The 13,046-nt window shown below is 47.8% G+C and overlaps 1 protein-coding gene across 1 annotated transcript in view; it reads left to right on the top strand.

Annotated features, from left to right (window-relative positions):
- The window catches only part of insc (INSC, spindle orientation adaptor protein), an 85,613-nt gene that overhangs the window by 26,269 nt on the left and 46,298 nt on the right, over positions 1-13,046 (top strand). Inside the window, exons 4-6 of the mRNA XM_031900374.1 lie at positions 4,541-4,886; positions 7,962-8,014; positions 9,794-9,917. Coding sequence (XP_031756234.1) covers positions 4,541-4,886; positions 7,962-8,014; positions 9,794-9,917 — 523 coding nt within the window. The remainder of the gene's footprint in view (positions 1-4,540; positions 4,887-7,961; positions 8,015-9,793; positions 9,918-13,046) is intronic.

Here is a 13,046-nt window from a genome sequence, read left to right as displayed (position 1 = left end):
TCCAACTTGTAGTATGCACATAGGAGATCCTACTGAGATACCAGAGTGTTCTCCAGTTCCAGATATGGCAGGGCTACCACATTGGTGTTCAACTATGGACTCATGGACAAGGGTCCTCAGGGTTGGAATGGGGTCCATCGGAACTGCCACCCCAGGGGCCCCTGCTGGCCATCCTTCAAAATTGCATACCTCATACCTACATAGGCACAATTGTGGGATGGAGTTCTAGGTTAAAGCATCAATGTTCCTGGCAGGGATCAGTTCTGGGTCGTGGGGATTTTTCCGGTGTCCCACTGGCCCAGTCTGACCCTGAGGTTCCTTGAGTAAGGCAGCCAATGGTAGTAAGGTAGAGAGGTAGATATACCTGGTCCAGTAGGATGGTAGAGAAGACAGTAGCCATGTTCTCATGTGGGGTTTATTCTGGTGTCCCGCTGGCCCAGTCTGACCCTGAGGTTCCTTGAGTACAAGCAGTCAATGCAGTAACTGGTAGTAAGGTAGAGAGGTACTTACACCAGGTTCAGTACGATGGTACAGTAGCCATGTTCTCCACTACGGCACCGATGTTCCTGGCAGGGATCAGTTATGGGTTGTGGGTTTTTTTCTGGTGTCCCGCTGGCCCAGTCTGACCCTGAGGTTCCCTGACTACAAGCAGCCAATGGTAGTAAGGTAGAGAGGTAGGTACATCAGGTTCAGTACGATGGTAGAGAAGACAGTAGCCATGTTCTCCACCATGGCACCGATGTTCCTGGCAGGGATCAGTTCTGGGTCATGGGGTTTTTTCTGGTGTCCCGCTGGCCCAGTCTGACCCTGAGGTTCCTTGAGTACAAGCAGCCAATGGTAGTAAGGTAGAGAGGTAGATACACCAGGTTCAGTACGATGGTAGAGATGACAGTAGCCATGTTCTCCACTACCGCACCGATGTTCCTGGCAGGGATCAGTTTTGGGTTGTGGGGTTTATTCTGGTGTCCCGCTGGCCCAGTCTGACCCTGAGGTTCCTTGACTACAAGCAGCCAATGCAGTAACTGGTAGTAAGGTAGAGAGGTAGGTACACAAGGTCCAGTACGATGGTAGAGAAGACAGTAGCCATGTTCTCCACCACGGCACCGATGTTCCTGGCAGGGATCAGTTATGGGTTGTGGGTTTTTTTCTGGTGTCCCACTGGCCCAGTCTGACCCTGAGGTTCCCTGACTACAAGCAGCCAATGGTAGTAAGGTAGAGAGGTAGGTACACCAGGTTCAGTACGATGGTAGAGAAGACAGTAGCCATGTTCTCCACCACGGCACCGATGTTCCTGGCAGGGATCAGTTATGGGTTGTGGGTTTTTTTCTGGTGTCCCACTGGCCCAGTCTGACCCTGAGGTTCCCTGACTACAAGCAGCCAATGGTAGTAAGGTAGAGAGGTAGGTACACCAGGTTCAGTACGATGGTAGAGAAGACAGTAGCCATGTTCTCCACCACGGCACCGATGTTCCTGGCAGGGATCAGTTATGGGTTGTGGGTTTTTTTCTGGTGTCCCGCTGGCCCAGTCTGACCCTGAGGTTCCCTGACTACAAGCAGCCAATGGTAGTAAGGTAGAGAGGTAGGTACACCAGGTTCAGTACGATGGTAGAGAAGACAGTAGCCATGTTCTCCACCACGGCACCAATGTTCCTGGCAGCGATCAATTCTGGGTCGTGGGGTTTTTTCTGGTGTCCCGCTGGCCCAGTCTGACCCTTAGGTTCCTTGAGTACAAGCAGCCAATGGTAGTAAGGTAGAGAGGTAGATACACCAGGTTCAGTACGATGGTAGAGAAGACAGTAGCCATGTTCTCCACTACGGATGTTGGAGCGCCCTGTAACGGTATCCGGGCCACTATCGGTAACCATGGGACCCTCCCAACCAGTTATGAACTAATTGGTCACTTGGCCCAACAACAAGCGAAATGACCCCGCCCCTGATCCACCCCCAAACACGCCCCATTTTGCCAAATTCCCAACGCCAATTCCCAAAACCCACAAGACCCATAAATTGCACTCCGCCGGTGGCCCCCAATGTCGCAGCATAAGGATTTCAGCCGCAAAGCTGCTTAGATTCCCTCCATCTACAACATCGTAAGAAAAAAAGGCAAATTTAATGAACAATTTCCCCTTTAACTCTTTAGCCGCCTTACTGGCAATTGGCAGGCAGCCGTGCGCGGTTTCCCTTGCTCATTAGCTGAGCGGTTCTGCTCCCATCCCAGCCGGGGCAGTTCCAGCTCCCATTGACGTTATTTACTGGCCAATCAATCACGGGCTGATGGCGCTGGGAGGGAAAAAAAAAAAAACGTGCGCTTTTCAGAAACATTTATCAAGCGCTTTAAACTCGGCGCCATTATGAGTTATTTCAGATGCACGCGGAGCCAGTAAATGACATTATTACGCAGAGTTTATGGATTCAGTTGGGGAGCTCGGAAAAACCCCCCATTGGGTACAATGTTCCTAATCTGACGGCGTGGAGCGAATGATTGGGATATACCATTATATGGGGGGGGGATTTATATTGGGGGTGATATATTGGTGGGTAAGGTCGACCCCTTGAGTCTTGGCTCCCAGGGTCCTTATGCCTCTCCTAATAACTCATAAAGCCCCCCTGTACCATTGAAACAACACTTCCCACAATGCCATTCTCTAATATTCCTCTACCATGGCACTGCCATCTCTTCTATACTCTACTCAGTGGCACTATATTCCTCTACCATGGCACTGCCATCTCTTCTATACTCTACTCAGTGGCACTATATTCCTCTACCATGGCACTGCCATCTCTTCTATACTCTACTCAGTGGCACTATATTCCTCTACCATGGCACTGCCATCTCTTCTATACTCTACTCAGTGGCACTATATTCCTCTACCATGGCACTGCCATCTCTTCTATACTCTACTCAGTGGCACTATATTCCTCTACCATGGCACTGCCATCTCTTCTATACTCTACTCAGTGGCACTATATTCCTCTACCATGGCACTGCCATCCCTTTTATACTCTACTCAGTGGCACTATATTCCTCTACCATGGCACTGCCATCTCTTCTATACTCTACTCAGTGGCACTATATTCCTCTACCATGGCACTGCCATCCCTTCTATACTCTACTCAGTGGCACTATATTCCTCTACCATGGCACTGCCATCTCTTCTATACTCTACTCAGTGGCACTATATTCCTCTACCATGGCACTGCCATCCCTTCTATACTCTACTCAGTGGCACTATAACCCTCTACCATGGCACTGCCAGTCTCCATCTCTTTTATACTCTACTCAGTAGCACTATATGCCTCTACCATGGCACTGCCATCCCTTCTATACTCTACTCATTGGCACTATATGCCTCTACCATGGCACTGCCCATTCCCATACCCTCTATACTCTACTCAGTAGCACTATATGCCTCTACCATGGCACTGCCAGTCTCCATCCCTTCTATACTCTACTCAGTAGCACTATATGCCTCTACCATGGCACTGCCAGTCTCCATCCCTTCTATACTCTACTCTATAGCACTATATGCCTCTACCATGGCACTGCCAGTCTCCATCCCTTCTATACTCTACTCAGTAGCACTATATGCCTCTACCATGGCACTGCCAGTCTCCATCCCTTCTATACTCTACTCAGTAGCACTATATGCCTCTACCATGGCACTGCCAGTCTCCATCCCTTTTATACTCTACTCTATAGCACTATATGCCTCTACCATGGCACTGCCAGTCTCCATCCCTTCTATACTCTACTCAGTAGCACTATATGCCTCTACCATGGCACTGCCAGTCTCCATCCCTTTTATACTCTACTCTATAGCACTATATGACTCTACCATGGCACTGCCAGTCTCCATCTCTTATATACTCTACTCAGTGGCACTGCCAGTCTCCATCCCTTCTATAGTCTACTCGTGAGCACTATATTCCTCTACCATGGCACTGCCAGTCTCCATCCCTTTTATACTCTACTCTATAGCACTATATGACTCTACCATGGCACTGCCAGTCTCCATCTCTTATATACTCTACTCAGTGGCACTGCCAGTCTCCATCCCTTCTATAGTCTACTCGTGAGCACTATATTCCTCTACCATGGCACTGCCAGTCTCTATCCCTTCTATACTCTACTTAGGATCACTATATTCCTCTACCATCTTGCATTTAAGGGCAACCAAAAATATTTATTGGGTGCAGCCTGCAGTGGGAGAAACAATATTTTGGATATAGTTGTCCTTTAGTGATGGACGGGCATGTACAATATTCATGTGGGTTTGGGTTGCTGGTTTGGGTTCAGGCGGGTGGTGGGTCCAGCTGTTTCCAGACATTCCACCATGAGCACCAGTGCAGTCATTGGGTGCCATCAGTGGCAGAGCCTTGAGATCACTGGTGGGTTTGGGTTTAGTAGGGGTCCATGGGCTCAAGGGGTGTGGGTCCCCTGGGGCAGGTAAGGGAATAGAAAAGGACAGACAGACTCTGCTGTACAAATATGACTGCAATGTAGTAGTGAATACGATAGTAATGTTGTGTTTGGGTTCCAGACTGCGCATAATCCAAGTGGACTCGGTGCGGCGCTGGATGGACGACCTGAAGCTGATGACGGAGTGTGAGTGCATGTGTATCCTGCAGTCCAAGCCCATCGGGAAGGAGGAAGATGCCCAAAGTGACCTGTTGCTCTCCTCCCCGGGCACGGCGCCCAGCAGCCTGGAGATCCTACTCAAGAGAGCTTGGATCGTAAGCACCGAACTGACCAAGATAGTGGAGAAGCTGATGAAGAGCAGGTGGAAGAGGCTGCACAGTATGGCCATCCGGGTCAGCTGCCACGTGCGCTCCATGCTCAGAGAGTATCACAGCTTTAATCGCCCCTCCACAGAGGAAATGCACCAGGTACCGGGGGTTCTGCAGAACGTTGACCCATTACTTCTGCTGTCCAACAAGGTCTCTACTGAGTCTCTGAGATACTGAATGATTTAATGTTCCTCTTCCCTGGCCTTCCTCATCCCCTCCATACTCTGCCCCGTAACCCTATCCTCTACCGTGGCACTGCCATCCCATCTATACTCTACTCAGTAACACTATATGCCTCTACCATGGCACTGCCATCCCATCTATACTCTACTCATTAGCACTATATGCCTCTTCCATGGCACTGCCATCCCCTCCATACTTATTAGCACTATATGCCTCTACCATGGCACTGCCATCCCTTCTATACTCTACTCAATATCACTATATGCCTCTACCATGGCACTGCCATCCCTTCTATACTCTACTCATTAGCACTATATGCCTCTTCCATGGCACTGCCATCCCTTCTGTACTCTACTCAATATCACTATATGCCTCTACCATGGCACTGCCATCCCTTCTATACTCTACTCATTAGCACTATATGCCTCTACCATGGCACTGCCATCCCTTCTATACTCTACTCATAGCACTATATGCCTCTACCATGGCACTGCCATCCCTTCTATACTCTACTCAATATCACTATATGCCTCTACCATGGCACTGCCATCCCTTCTATACTCTACTCATTAGCACTATATGCCTCTACCATGGCACTGCCATCCCTTCTATACTCTACTCATTAGCACTATATGCCTCTACCATGGCACTGCCATCCCTTCTATACTCTACTCAATAGCACTATATGCCTCTACCATGGCACTGCCAACCCTTCTATACTCTACTCAGTAGCACTATATGCCTCTACCATGGCACTGCCAACCCTTCTATACTCTACTCAATAGCACTATATGCCTCTACCATGGCACTGCCATCCCTTCTATACTCTACTCATTAGCACTATATGCCTCTTCCATGGCACTGCCATCCCTTCTATACTCTACTCATTAGCGCTATAAGCCTCTTCCATGGCACTGCCATCCCTTCTATACTCTACTCATTAGCACTATATGCCTCTTCCATGGCACTGCCATCCCTTCTATACTCTACTCAGTAGCACTATATGCCTCTACCATGGCACTGCCAACCCTTCTATACTGTACTCAATAGCACTATATGCCTCTACCATGGCACTGCCATCCCTTCTATACTCTACTCATTAGCACTATATGCCTCTTCCATGGCACTGCCATCCCTTCTATACTCTACTCATTAGCACTATAAGCCTCTTCCATGGCACTGCCAACCCTTCTATACTCTACTCATTAGCGCTATATGCCTCTACCATGGCACTGCCATCCCTTCTATACTCTACTCATTAGCACTATAAGCCTCTTCCATGGCACTGCCAACCCTTCTATACTCTACTCATTAGCGCTATATGCCTCTACCATGGCACTGCCATCCCTTCTATACTCTACTCATTAGCGCTATATGCCTCTACCATGGCACTGCCATCCCTTCTATACTCTACTCATTAGCGCTATATGCCTCTACCATGGCACTGCCAACCCTTCTATACTCTACTCAATATCACTATATGCCTCTACCATGGCACTGCCAACCCTTCTATACTCTACTCAATAGCACTATATGCCTCTACCATGGCACTGCCAACCCTTCTATACTCTACTCATTAGCACTATATGCCTCTACCATGGCACTGCCATCCCTTCTATACTCTACTCATTAGCACTATAAGCCTCTACCATGGCACTGCCATCCCTTCTATACTCTACTCATTAGCACTATATGCCTCTTCCATGGCACTGCCATCCCTTCTATACTCTACTCAGTGGCACTATATGTCTCTTCCATGGCACTGCCATCCCTTCTATACTCTACTCATTAGCACTATATGTCTCTTCCATGGCACTGCCATCCCTTCTATACTCTACTCATTAGCACTATATGCCTCTTCCATGGCACTGCCATCCCTTCTATACTCTACTCAGTGGCACTATATGTCTCTTCCATGGCACTGCCATCCCTTCTATACTCTACTCAGTGGCACTATATGCCTCTACCATGGCACTGCCATCCCTTCTATACTCTACTCATTAGCACTATATGCCTCTTCCATGGCACTGCCATCCCTTCTATACTCTACTCAGTGGCACTATATGTCTCTTCCATGGCACTGCCATCCCTTCTATACTCTACTCATTAGCACTATATGTCTCTTCCATGGCACTGCCATCCCTTCTATACTCTACTCATTAGCACTATATGCCTCTTCCATGGCACTGCCATCCCTTCTATACTCTACTCAGTGGCACTATATGTCTCTTCCATGGCACTGCCATCCCTTCTATACTCTACTCATTAGCACTATATGTCTCTTCCATGGCACTGCCATCCCTTCTATACTCTACTCATTAGCACTATATGTCTCTTCCATGGCACTGCCAACCCTTCTAGATGTAGAAATATCCGTAGGTTCTATGCACAAAGCTGAGGGATATTGGGGGCCGGTTCCAGCCTCTGAGCTAAATAACTTATGGGCTGTTTCCCTCGCCCCTCCGGTCACATCCGAATAGATTTCCCAATAATAAATACCGACTGAATATCATTGATACGCGGGGGTGGGGGGGGGGCTGTTGTTCTAGAAATAGCGCCGAGTTTGGGTTTTTAGTGGAAAGAGCCCATTTGGGTTCCTGCTGAAAATGATCTCATCTCCGAGGTCGAATTCATCACGTTGAGGGGCCCGAATCCATAACCCAGAGTGCTTTGCTCGCAGACACTTATCGGTGTAATGGCTGCTCGGGGACGGGACTGAGTGATGGAAAACATAATGCGAGCTTTCAGCGCCGGGAACACAATAATCACTCGTAATTAAGCCATTTGGCAGGAAAAACAAGCACAATTACATCAAAGCTGATGAAAAATAATATTATATTGTGACAGGACGGGGACAGTGGGGCGGCAGTCTCCTCATGCTATTTGCGGGGGGCGCTGGGAGAAAGGGGGGTCCCTTCTTAGTTAGGATTAAAGCCCTGTATTAAATGCCCCACATTAACCCCCTGTCCTCTCCTGTCTGATCATTTGCAGTTTGAGACGTTACTAATGGACAAGTGCTCTGAGCTGACCGACGTTACTGAGAGGTAAGTACCTGCCCCCCCCTTACTCCCAAATTCTGCAGCCAAGCGGGGAACAGCCCCCTAAGTTTGCCCACAGCCTGTACAGAGAGATACCATAAAACTATGGCACATAGGGATTCCCCTGTACTAAGCACAATTCAGCAGGAACAGCCCCCTAAGTTTGCTCATAGCCTGTACAGAGAGATACCATAAAACTATGGCACATAGGGATTCCCCTGTACTAAGCACAATTCAGCAGGAACAGCCCCCTAAGTTTGCCCATAGCCTGTACAGAGAGATACCATAAAACTATGGCACATAGAGAGTCCCCTGTACTAAGCACAATTCAGCAGGAACAGCCCCCTAAGTTTGCCCATAGCCTGTACAGAGAGATACCATAAAACTATGGCACATAGGGATTCCCCTGTACTAAGCACAATTCAGCAGGAACAGCCCCCTAAGTTTGCCCATAGCCTGTACAGAGAGATACCATAAAACTATGGCACATAGGGATTCCCCTGTACTAAGCACAATTCAGCAGGAACAGCCCCCTAAGTTTGCTCATAGCCTGTACAGAGAGATACCATAAAACTATGGCACATAGGGATTCCCCTGTACTAAGCACAATTCAGCAGGAACAGCCCCCTAAGTTTGCCCATAGCCTGTACAGAGAGATACCATAAAACTATGGCACATAGAGATTCCCCTGTACTAAGCACAATTCAGCAGGAACAGCCCCCTAAGTTTGCCCATAGCCTGTACAGAGAGATACCATAAAACTATGGCACATAGAGATTCCCCTGTACTAAGCACAATTCAGCAGGAACAGCCCCCTAAGTTTGCCCACAGCCTGTACAGAGAGATACCATAAAACTATGGCACATAGGGATTCCCCTGTACTAAGCACAATTCAGCAGGAACAGCCCCCTATGTTTGCCCATAGCCTGTACAGAGAGATACCATAAAACTATGGCACATAGAGATTCCCCTGTACTAAGCACAATTCAGCAGGAACAGCCCCCTAAGTGTGCCCATAGCCTGTACAGAGAGATACCATAAAACTATGGCACATAGGGATTCCCCTGTACTAAGCACAATTCAGCAGGAACAGCCCCCTAAGTTTGCCCATAGCCTGTACAGAGAGATACCATAAAACTATGGCACATAGAGATTCCCCTGTACTAAGCACAATTCAGCAGGAACAGCCCCCTAAGTGTGCCCATAGCCTGTACAGAGAGATACCAGAGCTGAATGGGTTAACCCCATGGAATGTACTTAGGGCTGCGCTGGAGTCACAGACTATAAAAGGCAGTGAGGATTCTGCACAAATAAAATAAAGGGTCACGGCTCCTCGTAGAAAGTGCGAACGCCGCGTCTCATTTTATCCCGTAGGTTTTGGCCACAGACGTAGTTGGAATCTGCATTTGGGAGTAATTGTTCCTCGGAATAAAATGAAATCATTAAATAGACACTTGGTTTAAAGGGAAAGTATTCAGGCATGCACCTAATAGGGCAGCTGATTAGCCAATTAGCAACGCACAATAGGTCATGGGGCAACCGTAATGCAAGCGGAATATTATACTGTTCCTGCAGGAACCGGGCCGCGGCCTGAGAAGCGGGATTTAAAGGGTTACAAATGTGTGGGAGACCCCCCCCCCCTAACAGTAATTTGGGCTCTGGGGCAGATACATTAGACAATACAAGGTTGGGGGGACGTCGGTTATATCTTCCAATTATTCTTGGGGGGTTGTATTTATAAGCACAAGGCCAACTAATAATAACTTGTCCCCTTCCCTCCTATAGGTGCGCGCTGTCCGAGGGGGATGTGACCTGCCCCTCCCTCAAACTGTCCATTAATGAAACCCTCACATCTGTTGGGCAGTATTTTAGTCAGCTGATAAATCTTGCCCTGACTCAGGAAATAAAGGTAGGTTGTTACTATAGGCACCTGTCTGATCCAGAGAAGGAATGTTCTGGGCACACAATAAGCTGTACCCCCATACTGTACTGTCTAAGGGAAACACTATGGCACCTCCTACCCATATGTATAAATACAAATATACAGAGAAGGAATGTTCTGGGCACACAATAAGCTGTACCCCCATACTGTACTGTCTAAGGGAAACACTATGGCACCCCCTACCCATATGTATAAATACAAATATACAGAGAGGGAATGTTCTGGGCACACAATAAGCTGTACCCCCATACTGTACTGTCTAAGGGAAACACTATGGCACCCCCTACCCATATGTATAAATACAAATATACAGAGAGGGAATGTTCTGGGCACACAATAAGCTGTACCCCCATACTGTACTGTCTAAGAGAAACACTATGGCACCTCCTACCCATATGTATAAATACAAATATACAGAGAGGGAATGTTCTGGGCACACAATAAGCTGTACCCCCATACTGTACTGTCTAAGGGAAACACTATGGCACCCCCTACCCATATGTATAAATACAAATATACAGAGAAGGAATGCTCTGGGCACACAATAAGCTGTACCCCCATACTGTACTGTCTAAGGGAAACACTATGGCACCCCCTACCCATATGTATAAATACAAATATACAGAGAAGGAATGTTCTGGGCACACAATAAGCTGTACCCCCATACTGTACTGTCTAAGGGAAACACTATGGCACCTCCTACCCATATGTATAAATACAAATATACAGAGAAGGAATGTTCTGGGCACACAATAAGCTGTACCCCCATACTGTACTGTCTAAGGGAAACACTATGGCACCCCCTACCCATATGTATAAATACAAATATACAGAGAGGGAATGCTCTGGGCACACAATAAGCTGTACCCCCATACTGTACTGTCTAAGGGAAACAGTATGGCACCCCCTACCCATATGTATAAATACAAATATACAGAGAAGGAATGTTCTGGGCACACAATAAGCTGTACCCCCATACTGTACTGTCTAAGGGAAACACTATGGCACCTCCTACCCATATGTATAAATACAAATATACAGAGAAGGAATGTTCTGGGCACACAATAAGCTGTACCCCCATACTGTACTGTCTAAGGGAAACACTATGGCACCCCCTACCCATATGTATAAATACAAATATACAGAGAAGGAATGTTCTGGGCACACAATAAGCTGTACCCCCATACTGTACTGTCTAAGGGAAACACTATGGCACCTCCTACCCATATGTATAAATACAAATATACAGAGAAGGAATGTTCTGGGCACACAATAAGCTGTACCCCCATACTGTACTGTCTAAGGGAAACACTATGGCACCCCCTACCCATATGTGTAAATACAAATATACAGAGAAGGAATGTTCTGGGCACACAATAAGCTGTACCCCCATACTGTACTGTCTAAGGGAAACACTATGGCACCCCCTACCCATATGTATAAATACAAATATACAGAGAAGGAATGTTCTGGGCACACAATAAGCTGTACCCCCATACTGTACTGTCTAAGGGAAACACTATGGCACCTCCTACCCATATGTATAAATACAAATATACAGAGAGGGAATGCTCTGGGCACACAATACGCTGTACCCCCATACTGTACTGTCTAAGGGAAACACTATGGCACCTCCTACCCATATGTATAAATACAAATATACAGAGAGGGAATGTTCTGGGCACACAATAAGCTGTACCCCCATACTGTACTGTCTAAGGGAAACACTATGGCACCCCCTACCCATATGTATAAATACAAATATACAGAGAGGGAATGTTCTGGGCACACAATAAGCTGTACCCCCATACTGTACTGTCTAAGGGAAACACTATGGCACCTCCTACCCATATGTATAAATACAAATATACAGAGAAGGAATGCTCTGGGCACACAATACGCTAATCCCTGCCTGTTTGTGATGATTCATTCCGTTTCCTAAAAACCAATCTGATAAACGCATGGAATAAATAATGGGTGGGGACGCGTGGCGTTGCGATCGCTCATAGAGGGAAAGTAATTGCCAGACATGAATCCACCCTGGGAAAGAGCTGAAATCTGTTATTTAGTAAATCTTATTTGCCGCGGTGCGGTGTCACCATGAATTATCCCGGGGGTGATGTAATGCTCTGGGCTGGTGCCGCCAGTCTGCGTAATGGCCGACACTCCCTGCATCTCACATCATTCCCTTCACCCCTTGGAGGAGCCTGAAACCCTGTGAGTCCGGTGGGACTCGTTCATTATTCATCTTAATAAGGGAAAAAGCTTCTCAGTGTTGGGCCAGTTGAGGTTCAGTGTCCCCGTCGTGGCGTAAATGGGCGGGGCCCTGGGATGCACCCAGCATTGTGTCGCCCGTACGGCACCGCTTCTTACTCAGGTCTTTTCAAAACTAGAAACCAAGTTCAGGAGTTTTCTGTCAATGACGGACACAGGGCTCCTCCTCTCGTTTCTATGTGACCCCCCCCCAAGAGACCCAGAGGTGACTTGGGCTACACTGACACTGATCCAAGCTCAGCTATCTTATCTAATATCTCCCACTGAGCATTGCTGTCTCCATTTTGTCTACTGTCCCCATCTTGCCCTATTGTCTCCATCTTGCCCTACTGTCACCATCTTGCCCTACTGTCCCCATCTTGCCCTACTGTCCCCATCTTGTCCTACTGTCTCCATCTTGTCCTACTGTCCCCATCTTGCCCTACTGTCCCCATCTTGTCCTACTGTCTCCATCTTGCCCTACTGTCTCCATCTTGCCCTACTGTCTCCATCTTGCCCTACTGTCTCCATCTTACCCTGCTGTCTCCATCTTGCCCTACTGTCTCCATCTTGCCCTACTGTCTCCATCTTGCCCTACTGTCTCCATCTTACCCTGCTGTCTCCATCTTGCCCTACTGTCTCCATCTTGCCCTACTGTCTCCATCTTGCCCTACTGTCTCCATCTTGTCCTACTGCCTCCATCTTGTCCTACTGTCCCCATCTTGCCCTACTGTCCCCATCTTGCCCTACTGTTTCCATCTTGCCCTACTGTCTCCATCTTGCCCTACTGCCTCCATCTTGCCCTGCTGTCTCCATCTTGCCCTGCTGTCTCCATCTTGCCCT

The sequence above is a fragment of the Xenopus tropicalis genome, chromosome 4 (genome assembly GCF_000004195.4).
Source record: "Xenopus tropicalis strain Nigerian chromosome 4, UCB_Xtro_10.0, whole genome shotgun sequence".
NCBI classification, from domain to species: domain Eukaryota; kingdom Metazoa; phylum Chordata; class Amphibia; order Anura; family Pipidae; genus Xenopus; species Xenopus tropicalis.
This window is presented reverse-complemented; position numbering and strand designations above follow the sequence as displayed.